The 21,451-nt window shown below is 51.8% G+C and overlaps 2 protein-coding genes across 3 annotated transcripts in view; one reads left to right on the top strand and one right to left on the bottom strand.

The window, feature by feature from the left end:
• Positions 1 to 21,451, top strand: part of LOC137300753 (divergent protein kinase domain 1B-like) — a 142,060-nt gene that overhangs the window by 51,046 nt on the left and 69,563 nt on the right. The gene's annotated exons all lie outside the window — the stretch shown is intronic.
• LOC137300751 (1-acyl-sn-glycerol-3-phosphate acyltransferase alpha-like) overlaps positions 1 to 21,451 on the bottom strand; it is a 42,438-nt gene that overhangs the window by 18,398 nt on the left and 2,589 nt on the right. Inside the window, exon 2 of the mRNA XM_067970025.1 lies at positions 6,006 to 6,139. Coding sequence (XP_067826126.1) covers positions 6,006 to 6,139 — 134 coding nt within the window. The remainder of the gene's footprint in view (positions 1 to 6,005; positions 6,140 to 21,451) is intronic.

The following is a 21,451-nucleotide window of genomic DNA, read 5'->3' as shown; positions in this document are numbered from 1 at the left end:
CTGGAGTCATACCTAGCACAAAGGAAGATGGTAGCGGTTGTTGGAGGCCAATCATCACAGCCCCAGGGCATTGATACAGGAGTTCCTCAGGGCAGTGTCCTAGGCCCAACCATCTTCAGCTGCTTCATCGACGACCTTCCCTCCATCATAAGGTCAGAAACGGTGGTGTTCGCTGATGATTGCACAGTGTTCAGTTCCATTTACAACCCCTCAGATAATGAAGTAGCCCATGCCCACATGCAGAAAGACCTGGACAACATCCAGGCTTGGGCTGATACGTGGCAAGTAACATTCACGCCAGATAAGTGCCAGGCAATGACCATCTCCAACAAGAGAGTCTAACGACATCCCCTTGAAATTCAACAGCATTACCATCGCCGAATCCCCCAACAACATCCTGGGGGTCACCATTGACCAGAAACTTAACTGGACCAGCCACATAAATACTGTGGCTACAAGAGCACGTCAGAGGCTGGGTTTTCTGAGGTGAGTGACTCACCTCCTGACTCCCCAAAGCCTTTCCACCATCTACAAGGCAGTCAGGAGTGTGATGGAATACTCTCCATTTGCCTGGATGAGTGCAGTGCCAACAACACAAGAAGCTTGACGCCATCCAGGACAAAGCAGCCCGCTTGATTGGCACCCCATCCACCACTCTAAACATTCACTCCCTTCACCGGAGCACAGTGGCTGCAGTGTGTACCATCTACAGGATGCACTGCAGCAACTCGCTAAGGCTTCTTCGACAGCACCTCCCAAACCCGCGACTTCTACCACCTAGAAGGACAAGGGCAGCAGGCACATGGGAACAACACCACCTGCACGTTCCCCTCCAAGTCACACACCATCCCGACTTGGAAATATATCGCCGTTCCTTCATCATCGCTGGGTTAAAATCCTGGAACTCCTTTCCTAACAGCACTGTGGGAGAACCTTCACCACACGGACTGCAGCGGTTCAAGGCGGCGGCTCACCACCACCTTCTCAAGGGCGCTTAGCGATGGGCTGTAAATTCTGGCCTTGCCGGCGACTCCCACGTCTCATGAACTAATAAAAAAAAATTAGTTTATATTGCCTCTCCTTGTTCTTCCTACCAAAATGTATCACTTCGCACTTCTCCGCGTTAAATTTCATCTGCCACGTGTCTGCCCATGCCACCATTCTGTCTATATCCTCTTGAAGTCTAGCACTATTCTCCTCACTGTTTACTACCCTTCCAAGTTTTGTGTCATCTGCAAATTTTGAAATTGTGCCCTGTACACCCAAGTCCAAGTCATTCATACACAAGAAAAGCAGTGGTTCTAATACTGACCCCTGGGGAACACCTCCCTCCAGTCTGAAAAACAACCGTTCACCACTATTCTGTGCTCTGTCTCTTAGCCAATTTTGTATCCATGCTACCACTGCCCCTTTAATCCATGGGCATCAACTTTGCTGACAAGCCTATTATGTGGCACTTTATCAAACACCTTTTGGAAGTCCATATACATCACATCAACCACATTGCCCTCATCAGCCCTCTGTTACCTCATCAAAAACAATCAAGTTAGTTCAACACAATTTGCCATTAACAAAGCCGTGCTGGTTTTCCTTAATCAATCCACACTTGTCCAAGTGACTAATTTTGTCCTGGATTATCGTTTCTAAAAGCTTCCTCACCAGAGGTTAAACTGACTGGCCTGTAGTTGCTGGGTTTATCCTTACACCCTTTCTTTGAACAAGGATGTTATTTGCAATTCTCCAGTCTCTAGCATCGTGTTTCTGTATAAAACCTAGCCCCATGTGCTTCTATCGCATTGTCGATCTGCACTCCTACCTTTAAAAATTTGTGCCTATGTACTTCTAGATCTTAGCGTTGAGTAAACTTCCTTTCACTGTTCCGTTCCACCCACAATGTACCATTTTACTGCTCTTTGCCCACTCAACTAACTAACCAGACCATGTCCCACCTGCAATCCTTTGCATTCTTCCTCACTTCACCAGGTCTCCTAATTTGGCACCAGTAAACTGATGATATTCTTCTTGTGCCCATGCACAAATTATTGATATAAAATGGGAAACAAAAAGATGCCCCAGCAGAGATTATTGGAGCCAAACAGCACCCACATTCTGCTAATCTGCAAAGCATCCATTCACCCCACATTTTATCTATCCTCTGGCTATCCCTCTAAACATGTGGCTATATTCCTTTATTACATGCCATAAATTTTCACAAGTCTAAGTGGCACCTATCAAAGGCTCTCTGAAAAACTGGTGTACACAACATCCATCACATGCCCGTTATCCGCACACTAAATTTAATCTAGTTAGACTCTTCACGTAAAACACGCCCTCTCCAAACCAGGCTGAAGGCTCCCAATTAATCCACGCCTATTCAAATGTTCATTAATTTCATCCTGATTACTGACTACGTTTACAGGCTCCAATGATCTCTGCTGGGCATCTTTTGCTTCCCATTTTATATCAATAAAGTGAGGTAGTATCAGCTGGTCTATAATTTCCCGGCTTATCTCTTTCCTAAACGGGGTGTTCCCTCCCAGAACCACGATAGGGTCCCCCTTGTCCTCATCTCCCACCCCACCAGCCGCCACCTCCAAACACATCTTCCCCTCTCCTCCCAGCATTCCGAAGGGACCATTCCCTCCATGACACTCTGATCCACTCTTTCATCACCTCCAACACCCACTCTCCTTCCTGTGCGAGTGCAGGAGATGCAACACCTGCACTTTCCCCTCCTCCTCCTCCCTTCCCACCATACAGGATCCCAAACGCTTCTTCCAGATGAAGCAGCGATTTACTTGTACTTTCAATTTAGAACACTATTCGCTGCTCACAATGCGGTCTCCTCTACATTGGGGAGACCAAACGCAGATTGGGTGATTGCTTTGCTGAACACCTCCACTCTGTCCGCAAGCGTGACCCTGCCCTTCCGGTTGCTTGTCACTTTAATTCTCCATCCCACTCTGACCTCTGTCCTCAGCCCCTACACCATTCCAATGAAGCTAAATGGAAGGCACTTCACAACCTTCTGGACCGAACATTAATTTCAATAACTTGAAATCATAACTACCGCTCTCATTTTTTCAGATAGCAGCTTCTGTTAATGGTTCTGCTGTTGCCATTTACAGCTCCTCTAGACTCATTTTTTGTTTCTTTACTTGTAGAGGTCGCAGGTTTGGGAGGTGCTGTCGAAGGAGCCTTGGCGAGTTGCTGAAGTGCATCTTGTAGTTGGTACACACTGCAGCCACAGTGCACCGGTGGTGGAGGGAGTGAATGTTTAGGGTGGTGGATGGGGTGCCAATCAAGCAGGCTGCTTTGTCCTCAATGGTGTTGAGCTTCTTGAGTGTTGTTGGAGCTGCACTCATCCAGGCAAGTGGAGAGTATTCCACTGCACTCCTGACTTATGACGCAGCTAGTTCTGGAGCACAAGTCTTCAGCACTACAGCTGGAATGTTGTCGGGGCCCATAGCCTTTGCTGTATCCAGTGCACTCAACCGTTTGATATCACGTGGAGTGAATCAAATTGGCTGAAGACCGGCTTCTGTGATGGTGGGGACCTCGGGAGGAGGCAGAGATGGATCACCCACTCTGGCCAAAGATGGTTGCAAACGCTTCAGCCTTGTCTTTTACACTCACGTGCTGAGCTCTGCCATCATTGAGGATGGGGATGTTCACGGAGTTCCTCCTCCCGAAAATTGTCCACCACCGTTCACGACTGGATATAGCAGGACTGCAGAGCTTTGAAATGATTCATAGATTGTGGGGTCGCTTAGCTCTGTCTATAGCTTGTTGCTTACGCTGTTTAGCATGCATGTAGTCCTATGTTGCAGCTTCACCAGGTTGGCACCTCATTTTCAGGTACACCTGGTGCTGCTCCTGGCATGCTCTTCTACACTCATTGAACCAGGGTTGAGCCCTTAAGCTTGTTGGTACTGGTAGAGTGAGGGATATGCCGAACCATAAGGTCACCACTCTCCTTCCCTTGCACCATCTTCACTTTTGTCATTAAAATCACTCCTGCCCTCCAATCCAGAGACCTTCCTTTTTGTTCTTTCCTCCTCTCCCCCCTTTTCCCTGGCTCTGTATTTGCTTAAAAAACTTAAATCTTTCACTTCTTCCAGTTTTGAAGAAGTCATCGACCTGAAACATGAACTGTTTCTTTCTGCACAGATGTTGCCCGACTTGGGAGTATTTCCAGCATTTTCTTTGTGTTTTTTATTTTGGGTGTAATATTTGCCACCTCCAGTCCTTTGGCATAATTCCTACTCCCTAACCTCCTTCAGTATTCTGTGATGCATATCATCCCAGCCCAGCGACATCTGTTTTTAGTCCCATTTAAAAAATAGGTATCCTTTTGAATATTTATTTTCTTCCCCATCCTCCTCAGATACCCCTAAAGTCTCACTTCCACTAAAAACCAATGAAGATAAGCTTTTCTGCCACTCCCTCAAAGTACCAGATGTCCATTCTGTTCCTTGCAGATAACTGTCCATAAGAGATAGGAGCAGGAGTAGGCCATTTGGCCCCTCGAGCCTGCTCCGCCATTCAATGAGATCCTGGATGATCTGATTTTTACCTCAACTCCACTTTCCCACCTTTTCCCCATATCCTTTGACTCCCTTGCTGATCAAAAATTTGTCTAACTCAGTTTTGAATGTATTCAATGACTCAGCCTCCACAGCTTTTTGGGGTAAAGAATTCCAAAGATTCACGACCCTCTGGGAGAAGAAATTCCTCATTTCCATCTTAAACGGGCGACCCCTTATTCTGAGACAATGCCCTCTAGTTTTAGATTCCCCCATGAGGGTAACATCCTCTCAGCATCTACCCTATAGAGTCCCCTCAGAATCTTATATGTTTCAATAAGATCTCCTCTCATTCTTCTAAATTCCAATGAGTATAGACCCAACCTGTTCAATCTTTCCTCATAAGACAACCCTTCCATACCCGGAATCAACCAAGTGAACCTTCTCTGAACTGCCTCCAATGCAAGTATGTCCTTCCTTAAATAAGGGCACCAGAGCTGTACGCAGTACTCCAGGTGTGGTCCAGCACCCTGTACAGCTGTAGCATGACTTCCCCGCTTTTATACTCCATCCCCTAGAAATAAAGGCCAATATTCCGATGGCCTTCCAGATTACCTGCTGCACCTGTATGTGGACTTTTTGTGTTTCATGTACGAGGACACCCAGATCCCTCTGTACTGCAGCATTTTGTAGTATTATAGGTTACAGTCCAGGTTCACTTCAAATCTTTACTTACAAACATTACATGTAGCCTGAACTCTGAACTTACAGTTCTACTGGAAGATCAGTTTACAAGTCGACAGATACACAGGATTGAGTAGAGACTAATCAAGATTGCTGTCCGTGTGTTCAGCAGTGTCCCGGAGACCCATGGTTTCAGTCTCAACCAGGCTGAATTAACTTGATAGAACAAATCTAGTTTAAAAGAGAGATTTTGGAGCTCCTTCAATGGCTGACTGTATAAATGCACCATTCATTGGTGCACTGAGTAATACAGACAGGTGGGTCAAAGGATTAGCCTATCTAGTCTTTACCTAGTTGGCTGATCTCAGCTGAAGCGACATAGAATTTGCTTCACCGTCCCTGGGCTAGGGGGATAACCCTGGTCCCTGTGCCAGGGTTCTTGTTCCTGAGTGCTATCCAGTGAGGACAGGATCAGATTCAACTGTTGAGCCACCCAAAGCTGGACTGTCTGCCAGTTTACGTTTACAAATGAACACTGACCAGTTGGGCAATATGCCAAAGGGAGTGATGGAAGCAGGTTCCATGTTAATCAACTCATGATTGAGGGAACCTTCAAGGCAGTCAAAGGCTGAATTTTACACCAGCCATTACAGTCCATTGGAAACTGCCTTCAGCCACCCCAATCGTGCTGAAAACGTGTTCCTAACACTCCACTGCCAACACCAAACACACTAACATTAAGCAGTGATACTATGCAATGGAGATAGGTTCCTCACTGGCACTGCTCATCCTTACCCATCAGATCCAGGGAGCTCTGGTGATTGGAGATGATAACATATGGACCCTTGACATCCAGATTCTCCAATCCCTTCACTTGAAGTTTAATTCCATACAAATTCTTGATGTGTTGCAACACGCTACGGACTAACCTAGAACAAAAAGCAAGGAATATGTTTAACAGAAGTGCAACTTGCCAAATTGGTATTCAGACAATTAGCAGATTGGAGGGACACCCGAACAAATTCTATACAGTTAGACAATGCGTACCACTGAATAAACAACTGCATAATTATACAAGTAACCCTTGCTCATTAACAGGAACGTCTCCGGGTAAGGCAAAAACTGACTAATGCTTTGACAAACAAAAAGTGACATTTCTTATGAATTTTAATTATGTTCTTGGTGAGGTGTCTCACTTAAGTGTTTCCTGGTACAATAACTAATTTATAAAGTAGAGCAGCATCACTGAAAACTGCAAGTGGTAGTGTGGTCAGGTAACAGATTCAATACATTGTGTCTTAAAAAGCAAGTCCCCTAAAAAACATGGCAAACAGCTTGGAGGTACTTTCAATGACATTAAAGACAAACATAAAAAGGAGTGTAAGTGGGTTAGTGCACTGTCCTTTCATCATTGGGGCCTGCACTTGAACATATTACAGGGACAACGTTCACTCGATTTGCTTTTCTACAGCATTTGTCTAAATGCAGGGAAACTTCTTGAAACACGAGCAGGGGAAAACAAGAGAAATAGTTGCTGGGAGTGACAGAGTTGGGGAGAGAGCTAAAGCACAGTTAAAGAGAAGGGTTTGAAGAGATTTTAAAAGTAGAGCAGAGGAGCTGGGCAGAGTTAAAAAGTCCAGGAGCACAGTGACTGATCAAACAATCAATAGTGGAGCAGAAAACAAGGAGGGGACAGAATCACAGGGGCGACGGCGGCCGGGGAGCTTGGACAGGCTGAAGGAAAACGTCTGCAGCAACTGGCAGAGGGGTAGAGCCGGGTGTGATCAGCAAACATATGGAAGTCAACCCTCATTGGTTTACTTTGAAACTGAAGATTCTCCTACTGGTGAGGAGTCATTCCCCATCAATGCCTCCATCAGGCAGCCCCTCAGCTTCCACAGTCACAAATTATAACCAAGTTTACCCAGTCTCATCAACTCAATCCCTATATCCCATGCCAATACACCTTACCTAGGTTGGGGTGTCCAAAACTGAACAATAATCCAAATGAGGTCTGTATAATCGCAACAGCCCATCAATGCTTTTATATCGGCGCTCAAAGCCCGTCGTTGGGTTGCTGCGTACAGCGTCGGGCGGGTTCGGGCGTACTGTGCCAGTTCTGCTTCACCCTCCCCCTCCCCCTTTCTTCTATTGTATTCCCATCTGACATTGTTACATCCAAAATGAATTACCTCACTTCATTAAACTGCAACTGCCAACATTCTGCTCACTTGCAGAATCTGCGTCCCCTACAATTACCTGCTCTCTACTTCACAATTTCATGTACCACCTGGCTTGGTACCATCCGCAAACTTGGAGATAGTCAATTCCCAAACCCAGGAGAGAATAAAGTGTTTGTTTTAGATCCCCGCTCGCAACATTCAGTTTTGTCCCAATGCACAAAGCTGAGGCAGAGAAATCGATGAACAGTGGCTGTCTTCATATACTAAAGGATTATAATGCACACTCTTAAACCAAGCAAACCATACATCAATCAGGAGACTCATCTCACTACAATCTCTATAATCACTAATGTGGAGATGCCGGTGATGGACTGGGGTTGACAATTGTAAACAATTTTACAACACCAAGTTATAGTCCAGCAATTTTATTTTAAATTCACAAGCTTTCGGAGATTTTCTCCTTCCTCAGGCAAATGTTTCAAGATCTCCTTGAAGCCTACGCATTTATACATATTGAACAATAATAAATGGTGTTTACAGACTGCCCCTGCAACTGCCCGTTGCCAAGGCAATCACCGTGTTCAGACAGAGAGGTGTTACCTGCAGAACCTCCGAATACACATTCAATAAAAAAACAAACAGGGAAAAAAAACAGAGAAAAAAAAAAACAGAGAGAGAGGCAGAAACATCCGGAAGGCAGAGAGAGCCAGCAAATGACCCATTATATTAAAAACAGATAACATTTGTTCGCTGGTGGGGTAACGTGTAGCGTGACATGAACCCAAGATCCCGGTTGAGGCCGTCCTCATGGGTGCGGAACTTGGCTATCAATTTCTGCTCGACGATTTTGCGTTGTCGTGTGTCTCGAAGGCCGCCTTGGAGTACGCTTACCCGAAGGTCGGTGGATGAATGTCCATGACTGCTGAAGTGTTCCCCGACTGGGAGGGAACCCTCCTGTTTGGCGATTGTTGCGCGGTGTCCGTTCATCCGTTGTCGCAGCGTCTGCATGGTCTCGCCAATGTACCATGCTCTGGGGCATCCTTTCCTGCAACGTATGAGGTAGACAACGTTGGCTGAGTCACAGGAGTACGAACCATGCACCTGGTGGGTGGTGTCATCTCGTGTGATGGTGGTATCTGTGTCGATGATCTGGCATGTCTTGCAGAGGTTACCGTGGCAGGGTTGTGTGGCGTCGTGGACGCTGTTCTCTTGAAAGCTAGGTAGTTTGCTGCGAACGATGGTCTGTTTGAGGTTGGGTGGCTGTTTAAAGGCGAGTAGTGGAGGTGTGGGGATGGCCATAGCGAGGTGTTTGTCCTCATTGATGACATGTTGAAGGCTGCGGAGAACATGGCGTAGTTTCTCCGCTCCGGGGAAGTACTGGACGACAAAGGGTACTCTGTTGGTTGCGTCCCGTGTTAGTCTCCTGAGGAGGTCTATGCGATTTTTTGCTGTGGCCCGTCGGAACTGTCGATCGATGAGTCGAGCGTCATATCCCGTTCTTACTAGGGCGTCTTTCAGCGTCTGTAGGTGTCCATCGCGTTCCTCCTCGTCTGAGCAGACCCTGTGTATTCGCAGGGCCTGTCCATAGGGGATGGCCTCTTTGACGTGGTTAGGGTGGAAGCTGGAAAAGTGGAGCATCGTGAGGTTGTCCGTGGGCTTGCGGTAGAGTGAGGTGCTGAGGTGCCCGTCTTTGATGGAGATTCGTGTGTCCAAGAAAGAAACTGATTCTGAGGAGTAGTCCATGGTGAGCTTGATGGTGGGATGGAACTTGTTGATGTTATCGTGTAGTCTCTTTAGTGATTCCTTGCCGTGGGTCCATAGAAAGAAAATGTCGTCGATGTATCTGGTGTATAGTGTTGGTTGGAGGTCTTGTGCAGTGAAGAAGTCCTGCTCGAACTTGTGCATGAAAATGTTGGCGTATTGGGGTGCGAATTTGGTCCCCATGGCTGTTCCGTGTGTTTGGGTAAAGAACTGGTTATCGAAGGTGAAGACATTGTGATCCAGGATGAAGCGGATGAGTTGTAGGATGGCTTCCGGAGATTGGCTGTTGTTGGTGTTGAGTATTGATGCTGTCGCAGCGATGCCGTCATCGTGGGGGATACTCACCACGATGGACGTCTCGGCACTATACACCAGTATCCCCCACGATGACGGCATCGCTGCGACAGCATCAATACTCAACACCAACAACAGCCAATCTCCGGAAGCCATCCTACAACTCATCCGCTTCATCCTGGATCACAATGTCTTCACCTTCGATAACCAGTTCTTTACCCAAACACACGGAACAGCCATGGGGACCAAATTCGCACCCCAATACGCCAACATTTTCATGCACAAGTTCGAGCAGGACTTCTTCACTGCACAAGACCTCCAACCAACACTATACACCAGATACATCGACGACATTTTCTTTCTATGGACCCACGGCAAGGAATCACTAAAGAGACTACACGATAACATCAACAAGTTCCATCCCACCATCAAGCTCACCATGGACTACTCCTCAGAATCAGTTTCTTTCTTGGACACACGAATCTCCATCAAAGACGGGCACCTCAGCACCTCACTCTACCGCAAGCCCACGGACAACCTCACGATGCTCCACTTTTCCAGCTTCCACCCTAACCACGTCAAAGAGGCCATCCCCTATGGACAGGCCCTGCGAATACACAGGGTCTGCTCAGACGAGGAGGAACGCGATGGACACCTACAGACGCTGAAAGACGCCCTAGTAAGAACGGGATATGACGCTCGACTCATCGATCGACAGTTCCGACGGGCCACAGCAAAAAATCGCATAGACCTCCTCAGGAGACTAACACGGGACGCAACCAACAGAGTACCCTTTGTCGTCCAGTACTTCCCCGGAGCGGAGAAACTACGCCATGTTCTCCGCAGCCTTCAACATGTCATCAATGAGGACAAACACCTCGCTATGGCCATCCCCACACCTCCACTACTCGCCTTTAAACAGCCACCCAACCTCAAACAGACCATCGTTCGCAGCAAACTACCTAGCTTTCAAGAGAACAGCGTCCACGACGCCACACAACCCTGCCACGGTAACCTCTGCAAGACATGCCAGATCATCGACACAGATACCACCATCACACGAGATGACACCACCCACCAGGTGCATGGTTCGTACTCCTGTGACTCAGCCAACGTTGTCTACCTCATACGTTGCAGGAAAGGATGCCCCAGAGCATGGTACATTGGCGAGACCATGCAGACGCTGCGACAACGGATGAACGGACACCGCGCAACAATCGCCAAACAGGAGGGTTCCCTCCCAGTCGGGGAACACTTCAGCAGTCATGGACATTCATCCACCGACCTTCGGGTAAGCGTACTCCAAGGCGGCCTTCGAGACACACGACAACGCAAAATCGTCGAGCAGAAATTGATAGCCAAGTTCCGCACCCATGAGGACGGCCTCAACCGGGATCTTGGGTTCATGTCACGCTACACGTTACCCCACCAGCGAACAAATGTTATCTGTTTTTAATATAATGGGTCATTTGCTGGCTCTCTCTGCCTTCCGGATGTTTCTGCCTCTCTCTCTGTTTTTTTTTTTCTCTGTTTTTTTTCCCTGTTTGTTTTTTTATTGAATGTGTATTCGGAGGTTCTGCAGGTAACACCTCTCTGTCTGAACACGGTGATTGCCTTGGCAACGGGCAGTTGCAGGGGCAGTCTGTAAACACCATTTATTATTGTTCAATATGTATAAATGCGTAGGCTTCAAGGAGATCTTGAAACATTTGCCTGAGGAAGGAGAAAATCTCCGAAAGCTTGTGAATTTAAAATAAAATTGCTGGACTATAACTTGGTGTTGTAAAATTGTTTACAATAATCACTAAAACAGAGAGTTTCTGGTGCACAGAGTCTTTGCTTCAACAAAAGTTTCATGACATCTGATCTGCAATCAGCATCATTTTCACTATTAAAACACGTGCTTAACACAGAAAGTACCAGTTACAACACAAGCACCCCTACCCCAAGAGTGACTAAACCCATGGGCAGAAACACTTTTCGCCTCACCTGTTATAAGAACATAAGAAATAGGAGCAGGAGTAGGCCATGTGGCCTCTCGAGCCTGCTCCGCCATTCATTATCATGGCTGATCTTCTGTCTCAATTCCACTTTCCCACCCTTATCCCCATATCCCTTGATTCCCTTACAGTCCAAAAATCTATTGATCTCAGCCTTGAATATACTCAACAACTGAGCCCTCTGGGGTAAAGAATTCCAAAGATTCACAACCCTCTGAAGAAATTTTTCCTCATCTCAGTCCTAAATGACTTTCCCTCCATCATAAGGTCAGAAGTGGGGATGTTTGCTGATAATTGCAGCAAGACTCCCTTACTATTATACTCCAACCTCCATTTGTTTCCCTAATTGCTTGCTGTACCTGCATATTAACTTTGTGATGTGTACGAGGACACCCAAATCCCTCCGAACCCCAACATTTTAGTGTCTCACCTTTTAAAAAAAATTCTGCTTTTCTATTCATCCTACCAAAGTGGATAATTTCACATTTCCCCACATTATACTCCACCTGCCACCTTCTCGCCCACTCACTTAACCTGCCTTACTCCTTTTCATCGTCCTCACAGCTTGCTTTCCGACCTAGCTTTGTATCATCAGCAAACTTGGATACATTACACTCGGTCCCTTCATCTAAGTCATTAATATAGATTGTAAATAGCTGAGGCCCAAGCACTGATCCTTGCGGCACCCCACTAGTTACAACCTGCCAACCTGAAAATGACCCATTTATTTCTACTGTTTTCTGTCAATTAACCAATCCTCAATTGATGCTAATGTATTACCCCAATCCCATGAGCCCTAATCTTGTGTAACAACCTCTTATGTGGCACCTTATCAAATACCTTTTGAAAATCCAAATACATTACATCCACTGGTTCCCCTTTATTTATCCTGTTAGTTACACCCTCAAAAAATTCTAATAGATTTGTCAAACACAATTTCCATTTCATAAAACTGTGGTGACTCTGGCCAATCATATGATTTTCTAAGTGACCTGTTACTACATCCTTAATAATAGATTCTAGAATTTTTCCTACTACCGCAGTCCGGCTATCTGGCCTATAGTTCTGATTTCTTTCTTCCTCCTTTCTTGAATAGCAGGGTTACATTTGCTACCTTTTAATCCACAGGGACCATTCTAGAATGTAGGGAATTCTGGAAGATCAAAACCAATGCATCCACTCTTAAAACCCTAGGATGTCAGCCATCAGGTCCAGTGGATTTCTCTGCTTTAGTCCCATCAATTTCTCCAGTACTTTTTCTTTACTAATTTTAATTACATTAAGTTCCTCAATCTCATTAGCCCCTTGGTTCCCCACTATTTCCAGTATGTTCTTTGTGTCTTCTAATGTGAAGACAGATACAAAATATTTGTTTAACATCTCTGCTTTCCAAACAATTTCACCATCTAAAAACAAAAAAAATTCTGACTTTCAAACAAACTCTTGGAAATATTTCCCAATCCTACCTCACAACAAACAACTTTTAAATTTAATAACCGGTCAAAAAAGGTAAAATTAATTTAATGCAAGATCTTATTTTTCCTCGGGGGGTGGGTGGGTGTGGAGGAGAGAAGAGGGGCAGATACATGTGGTCCAGGGAGGCTCTTGACTGTCGAAATATAAAGGCCCCTCAGTTGACAAAGCATTCAATTTAAAATGCGTAGGCCAGCATCCATCACTCCTTGCTGTGGGCTGTTAGACCATTCTTGGGATGGGAGAAGAGAGCTACAATTGGTTTGGGGGGTGGGTAGAAGAAGGAAAGTAGAAAGTTAAATCTCTACCTTTTTATTCCCTTTCCTTATCTCAATTTCTAAAGCCGCAGAATACAACTGAAGAAAAAAAATCAATGGTATGAATGCAAATATTCAACGTGGAGTTGGTGGGGGGGGGCCTGGAAGGAAAGGTCAATTTCAAAATCTGCAATCAGCCTACATCGATTTAGAGCGGGGGCCACCGTTATCATGTGACAGCAACAGCCCACATTAGAGCAACCTGATTATCAGATACTGACCGGCAGCGAGCCATCAAACAAAATACAGAAGGGATTGTGTAATGTACAAACCACAGGCTGCTCGACCCCACAGGTTTCATTTCACAATAGCTCAATTTATCAAACATTAACCAGCATTTTAACCCTTGCTCAAACCTCACACAAGTGGAGGCTTCCTCAAACTAAACAATCCGTCTGCAACGTTGAGGGTCAGTTTAAAGTTTACTTTAGCCATTTCCAGACGATCAGTCACAGGTTGATGTCTTCTCTCCCACTCTATGGAGGAGAATCTTAGAAAGTTACGGCACAGAAGGAGGCCATTTGGCCTATTGTGTCCGTGCCGGCCGAAAAAGAGCCACCCAGCTCAATCCCACTTTCCAGCCCTTGGCCCGTAGCCCTGTAGGTTACAGCACTTCAAGTGCACATCCAGGTACTTTTTAAAATGAGTTGAGGGTTTCTGCCTCTACCACCCTTTCAGGCAGTGAGTTCCAGGCCCCCACCACCCTCTGGGGGAAACAATTTCTCCTCAGCTCCTCTCTAATCCTTCTACCAATCACTTCAAATCTATGCACCCTGGTCACTGACCCCTTTGCTAAGACAAATAGGTCCTTCCTATCCATTCTATCTAGTCTAGTCATAATTTCATACACCTCAATTAAATCTCCCCTCAGCCTCCTTTGTTCCAAAGAAAACAAGCCCAGCCTATCCAATCTTATCTCATAGCTAAAATTCTCCAGCCCTGGCAACATAGTCATAAATCCCCTCTGTACCCTCTCTAGTGCAATCACATCTTTCCTGTAATGTTGTGACCAGAACTGGGTGCAGTACTCAAGCTGTGACCCAACCAATGTTTTATACAGTTCGAGCATAACCTCCCTGCTCTTATATTCTATGCCTCGGCTACTAAAGGAAAGTATCCTGTATGCCTTCATAACCATCTTAGCCAACTGTCCTGCTACCTTCAGGGATCTGTGGACATGCACTCCAAGGTCCCTCACTTCCTCTACACCTCTCAGTACCCTCCCATTTATTGTGTATTCCCTTGCCTTGTTTGCCCTCCCCAAATGCATTACCTCACACTTCTCTGGATTGAATTCCATTTGCCACTTTTCTGCCCACCTGACCAGTCCATTGATATCTTCCTGCAGTCCACAGCTTTCCTCCTCACTATCAACCACACGGCCAATTTTTGTATTATTTGCAAACTTCTTGATCAAGCCCTCCACATTCAAGTCCAAATCATTAATATATTCCACAAAAAGCAAGGGAGCTTGTACTGAGCCCTGCGGAAACCCACTGGAAACAGCTTTCCAGTCGCAAAAACACCCGTCAACCATTACCCTTTGCTTCCTGCCACTGAGCCATTTTTGGACCCAACTTGCCACTTTCCCTTCGATCTCATGGGCTTTTACTTTTTTGACCAGACTGCCACGTAGGACCTTGTCAAAAGCCTTGCTAAAATCCATGTAGACTACATCAAAAGCATTACCCTCATCGACCCTACTTGTTGCCTGCAATAATAACACCCTTCACCCACTCATGCTGAGGATTTCACTCTATAGTCAACTTTCCTCAAATCTGTGTCAGGGAATGCAAGCACTGTTCTCAATGACCTTTGATAGGTCAAACAGTGCCTTCATGCCTCATAAGTCTAACCAACATTTATTATTGACACTTACTATCTCTACTGCCTATACCATTATACTACTTCATTCATCAAAATTCAAAATTTTTAACCTCTGCTAGCACTGTTGGGGGGGGGGGTTTAAACTAACTTGGCAGGGGGATGGGATACAGAGTGGAGCTACAATAGGGGGTGATGTGCAGCCAAATATTGAGAAAAAAACAAGTCAGCTTGGAAGACAGGGCAAATATGTAAGAGCAAGGCTGGATGGCATCTATTTTAATGCAAGGAGTCTTGCAAATAAGGTGGATGAACTGAAGGTGTTGATAAACACATGGGAGTATGACATTGTTGCTGTCACAGAGACATGGTTGAGGGAGGGGCAAGACTGGCAGCTCAATATTCCGGGGTACAGAATCTTCAGGCGAGACAGAGGGGGAGGTATAAGAGGAGGGGGGGTCGCAATATTAATTAAAGAATCAATTACTGCCATAAGGAGGGATGATATATTAGCAGGTTCCTCAAATGAGGCCATATGGGTGGAGCTTAAAAACAAAAAGGGGGCAAGCACTTTGATGGGAGTGTACTATAGGCCCCCAAACAGTCAGGGGGAGATAGAGGAACAGATATGTAGGCAAATCTCAGAAAATTGTGCAAATAATAGGGTAATAATAGTGGGGGATTTCAACTTCCCCAATATTAACTGGGATACTCAGAGTGTAAAAGGCTTAGAGGGCACAAAATTCTTAACGTGCATCCAGGAGAGCTTTTTGAGCCAGCATGTAGAAACTCCTACAAGAGAGGGGGCGGTACTGGACCTAATTCTAGGGAATGAGTCCGGCCAAATGGAAGAAGTGCGAGTAGGTGAGCACTTTGGTGACAGTGACCATAATTCAGTGAGATTTAAGGTGGTCATGGAAAAGGACAGGGAGGGGCCGGAAATAAAGGTTCTAAATTTGCCAACTTGCCCTAGTGGAATTTGAACTCACGACCTCTGGCCACTAGTCCAGTGACAGAAACAATTAGTTACCACACCCGAAGTAATCACCAGATAACTGCTGCTCCCACATCGCCTCCACTGATAAAGCCATCTCCACAAGCTTGATTCACTTTTAATGCCAAATGTTGATTTTCTTTTAAAACTCCCCATAAAACCCACGACGTGGACGACCACACCCATATCAAGGGAGTGTAACACCAGATACTCCTGGACAGATCCCAAAACTCTAGCCACTCCCACTCCTCCTCCCCCCAACCATACTCTGGCCGCACGCCGCCCTCCCACCAAACTCTGGCCCCCCTCCCCCACCTCTGGCTCCCCCTTTTCCCCCCCCCCCCTCCCTCCCATTCCCCCCCCTCCCGCCCCCCCCTCAAACCTCTCTTTCTCACCCCCCTCTCCCTCTGGCCCCCCTCTCCCTTTCCCCCCCACTCCCTTTCCCCTCCTCTGGCCCCCCCCTCCTCTCTCCCTTTCCCCCCCCCCTTCTCTCTCTCCCTTTCCCCCCCCCCTTCTCTCTCTCCCTTTCCCCCCCCCCTTCTCTCTCTCTCCCTTTCCCCCCCCCTTCTCTCTCTCCCTTTCCCCCCCCCTTCTCTCTCTCCCTTTCCCCCCCCCTTCTCTCTCTCTCCCTTTCCCCCCCCCTTCTCTCTCTCCCTTTCCCCCCCCCTTCTCTCTCTCTCCCTTTCCCCCCCCCTTCTCTCTCTCCCTTTCCCCCCCCCCTTCTCTCTCTCCCTTTCCCCCCCCCCTTCTCTCTCTCCCTTTCCCCCCCCCCTTCTCTCCCCCTTTCCCCCCACCCCTCTCTCTCCCCCTTTCCCCCCACCCCTCTCTCTCCCCCTTTCCCCCCCCTCTCTCTCTCCCCCTTTCCCCCCCCTCTCTCTCTCCCCCTTTCCCCCCCCTCCTCCTCTGGCCCCCCCTCTCCCTCTCCCTTTCCCCCCACTCCTCTGGCCCCCCCATCTCCCTTTCCCCCCACTCCTCTGGCCCCCCCATCTCCCTTTCCCCCCACTCCTCTGGCCCCCCTCACTTCCCCCACTCCTCTGGCCCCCCCCCCTCCTCCCTGTCACCCCTCTGCCCCCACCCCATTCTGCCCCCACCCCCTCTGCCCCCACCCCCTCTGCCCCCACCCCCTCTGCCCCCACCCCCTCTGCCCCCACCCCCTCTGCCCCCACCCCCTCTGCCCCCACCCCCTCTGCCCCCACCCCCTCTGCCCCCACCCCCTCTGCCCCCACCCCCTCTGCCCCCTCTCCCTCTGCCCCCTCTCCCTCTGCCCCCTCTCCCTCTGCCCCCTCTCCCTCTGCCCCCTCTCCCTCTGCCCCCTCTCCCTCTGCCCCCTCTCCCTCTGCCCCCTCTCCCTCTGCCCCCTCTCCCTCTGCCCCCCCCACCCCCTCTCCCTCTGCCCCCCCCACCCCCTCTCCCTCTGCCCCCCCCACCCCCTCTCCCTCTGCCCCCCCCCATCTGGCCCCATCTCCCTTTCACCCCACCCCCTCTGCCCCCCCCATCTCCCTTTCCCTCCACCCCCTCTGCCCCCCCCCATCTCCCTTTCCCTCCACCCCTCTGCCCCCCCCATCTCCCTTTCCCTCCACCCCCTCTGCCCCCCCCATCTCCCTTTCCCCCCACCCCCTCTGCCCCCCCCATCTCCCTTTCCCCCTACCCCTCTGCCCCCCCATCTCCCTTTCCCCCTACCCCCTCTGCCCCCCCATCTCCTTTCCCCCTACCCCCTCTGCCCCCCCATCTCCCTTTCCCCCTACCCCCTCTGCCCCCCCATCTCCCTTTCCCCCTACCCCCTCTGCCCCCCCCATCTCCCTTTCCCCTACCCCCTCTGCCCCCCCATCTCCCTTTCCCCCCACCCCCTCTGCCCCCCGCCCGCCCCCTCTGGCCCCCCTGTCCCTTCCCCCCCACCCCCAATCCCTTTCCCCCCGCCCCCTCTGCCCCCATCTCCCTTTCCCCCCACCCCCTCTGCCCCCCCCTCTCCCTTTCCCCCCACCCCCTCTGCCCCCCCCATCTCCCTTTCCCCCCACCCCCTCTGCCCCCCCCATCTCCCTTTCCCCCCACCCCCTCTGCCCCCCCATCTCCCTTTCCCCCCATCGCCCTTTCCCCCCACCCCCTCTCCCTTTCCCCCCACCCCCTCTCCCTTCCCCCCACCCCCTCTGCCCCCCCCATCTCCCTTTCCCCCCATCTCCCTTTCCCCCCACCCCCTCTGCCCCCCCATCGCCCTTTCCCCCCACCCCCCCCTCTCCCTTTCCCCCCACCCCCTCTTCCCCCCCCCATCTCCCTTTCCCCCCCCCATCTCCCTTTCCCCCCACCATCACCCTTTCCCCCCACCATCTCCCTTTCCCCCCACCATCACCCTTTCCCCCCACCATCTCCCTTCCCCCCACCATCTCCCTTTCCCCCCACCATCTCCCTTTCCCCCCACCATCTCCCTTCCCCCCACCATCTCCCTTTCCCCCCACCATCTCCCTTTCCCCCCACCATCTCCCTTTCCCCCCACCATCTCCCTTCCCCCACCATCTCCCTTTCCCCCCACCATCTCCTTTCCCCCCACCATCTCCCTTTCCCCCCACCATCTCCCTTTCCCCCCACCATCTCCCTTTCCCCCACCATCTCCCTTTCCCCCCACCATCTCCCTTTCCCCCCACCATCTCCCTTTCCCCCACCATCTCCCTTCCCCCCACCATCTCCCTTTCCCCCCACCATCTCCCTTTCCCCCCACCATCTCCCTTTCCCCCCACCATCTCCCTTTCCCCCCACCATCTCCCTTTCCCCCCACCATCTCCCTTTCCCCCCACCATCTCCTTTCCCCCACCATCTCCCTTTCCCCCCACCATCTCCCTTTCCCCCCACCATCTCCCTTCCCCCACCATCTCCCTTTCCCCCACCATCTCCCTTTCCCCCCACCATCTCCCTTTCCCCCACCATCTCCCTTTCCCCCCACCATCTCCCTTTCCCCCCACCATCTCCCTTTCCCCCCACCATCTCCCTTTCCCCCCACCATCTCCCTTTCCCCCCACCATCTCCCTTTCCCCCCACCATCTCCCTTTCCCCCCCACCATCTCCCTTTCCCCCCACCATCTCCCTTTCCCCCCACCATCTCCCTTTCCCCCACCATCTCCCTTTCCCCCACCATCTCCCTTTCCCCCACCATCTCCCTTTCCCCCCACCATCTCCCTTCCCCCACCATCTCCCTTTCCCCCCACCATCTCCCTTTCCCCCCACCATCTCCCTTTCCCCCCACCATCTCCCTTTCCCCCACCATCTCCCTTTCCCCCCACCATCTCCCTTTCCCCCCACCATCTCCTTTCCCCCCACCATCTCCCTTTCCCCCCACCATCTCCCTTTCCCCCACCATCTCCCTTTCCCCCCACCATCTCCCTTTCCCCCCACCATCTCCCTTTCCCCCCACCATCTCCCTTTCCCCCCACCATCTCCTTTCCCCCCACCATCTCCCTTTCCCCCCACCATCTCCCTTTCCCCCCACCATCTCCCTTTCCCCCACCATCTCCCTTTCCCCCCACCATCTCCCTTTCCCCCCACTCCCTCTGCCCCCCCCACCATCTCCCTTTCCCCCACTCCCTCTGCCCCCCCCATCTCCCTTTCCCCCCACTCCCTCTGCCCCCCCCATCTCCCTTTCCCCCCACTCCCTCTGCCCCCCCCATCTCCCTTTCCCCCCACTCCCTCTGCCCCCCCCATCTCCCTTTCCCCCCACTCCCTCTGCACCCCCATCTCCCTTTCCCCCCACTCCCTCTGCCCCCCCATCTCCCTTTCCCCCACCCCCTCTGCCCCCCCATCTCCCTTTCCCCCCACCCCCTCTGCCCCCCCATCTCCCTTTCCCCCCACCCCCTCTGCCCCCCATCTCCCTTTCCCCCACACCCTCTGCCCCCCCCCACACCCTCTGCCCCCCCCACACCCTCTGCCCCCCGCCCGCCCCTCTGCCCCCCGCCCGCCCCCTCTGGCCCCCCTCTCCCTTCCCCCCCACCCCCAATCCCTTTCCCCCCGCCCCCTCTGCCCCCCTCCCCCACACCCCCTCCCTTTCCCTCTGGCCCCCCAATCCCTTCCCCCCCCCTCCCCCCCTCCCCCCCCCTCTCCCCCCCACCCCCAATCCCTTTCCCCCCGCCCCCTCTGCCCCCCTCCCCCACACCCCCTCCCTTTCCCTCTGGCCCCCCAATCCCTTCCCCCCCCCTCTCCCTCTGGCCCCCCAATCCTTCCCCCCCCCCTCCCTCTCCCCCTCCCCCCCCCTCTCCCCCTCCCCCCCCTCTCCCCCTCCCCCACCCCCTCTCCCCCCTCCCCCCCCTCTCCCCCTCCCCCACCACCTCTCCCACCCCCTCTCCCACCCCCTCTCCCTTTCCCCCCACCCCCCCCCCTATCTGCCCTTCCCCCCACCCCCTCTGGCCCCCCCCTCTCCCACCACCCCCCCTTTCCCCCACACCCCCTCCCTTTCCCTCTGGCCCCCCAATCCCTTCCCCCCCCCCCTCTCCCCCCCCCCAATCCCTTCCCCCCCCCCCCTCTCCCCCCCCTCTCCCCCCCCGCACCCCCTCTCCCTTTCCCCCTCTCCCTTTCCCCCCACCCTATCTGCCCTTCCCCCACCCTATCTGCCCTTCCCCCCACCCCCTCTCCCTTTCCCCCCACCCCCCTCTCCCTTTCCCCCCACCCCCCTCTCCCTTTCCCCCCACCCCCCTCTCCCTTTCCCCCCCACCCCCTCGGCCCCCCCTCTCCTTTCCCCCCACCCCCTCGGCCCCCCCTCTCCCTTTCCCCCCACCCCCTCGCCCCCCCTCTCCCTTTCCCCCCACCCCCTCGGCCCCCCCTCTCCCTTTCCCCCCACCCCCTCGGCCCCCCCTCTCCCTTTCCCCCCACCCCCTCGGCCCCCCCTCTCCCTTTCCCCCCACCCCCTCGGCCCCCCCTCTCCCTTTCCCCCCACCCCCTCGGCCCCCCCTCTCCCTTTCCCCCCACCCCCTCGGCCCCCCCTCTCCCTTTCCCCCCACCCCCTCGGCCCCCCCTCTCCTTTCCCCCCACCCCCTCGGCCCCCCCTCTCCCTTTCCCCCCACCCCTCGGCCCCCCCTCTCCCTTTCCCCCCACCCCCTCTGCCCCCCCTCTCCCTTTCCCCCCACCCCCTCTGCCCCCCCTCTCCCTTTCCCCCCACCCCCTCTGCCCCCCCTCTCCCTTTCCCCCCACCCCCTCTGCCCCCCTCTCCCTTTCCCCCCACCCCCTCTGCCCCCCTCTCCCTTTCCCCCACCCCCTCGGCCCCCCCTCTCCCTTTCCCCCCCACCCCCTCGGCCCCCCCTCTCCCTTTCCCCCCACCCCCTCTGCCCCCCCTCTCCCTTTCCCCCCACCCCCTCTGCCCCCCCTCTCCCTTTCCCCCCACCCCCTCTGCCCCCCTCTCCCTTTCCCCTCACCCCCTCTG

This window comes from Heptranchias perlo, chromosome 31 (genome assembly GCF_035084215.1).
Source record: "Heptranchias perlo isolate sHepPer1 chromosome 31, sHepPer1.hap1, whole genome shotgun sequence".
Classification (NCBI taxonomy): Eukaryota; Metazoa; Chordata; class Chondrichthyes; order Hexanchiformes; family Hexanchidae; genus Heptranchias; species Heptranchias perlo.
The sequence above is the reverse complement of the archived record's forward strand: the minus strand, read 5'-3'. Positions and strand labels throughout refer to the sequence as shown.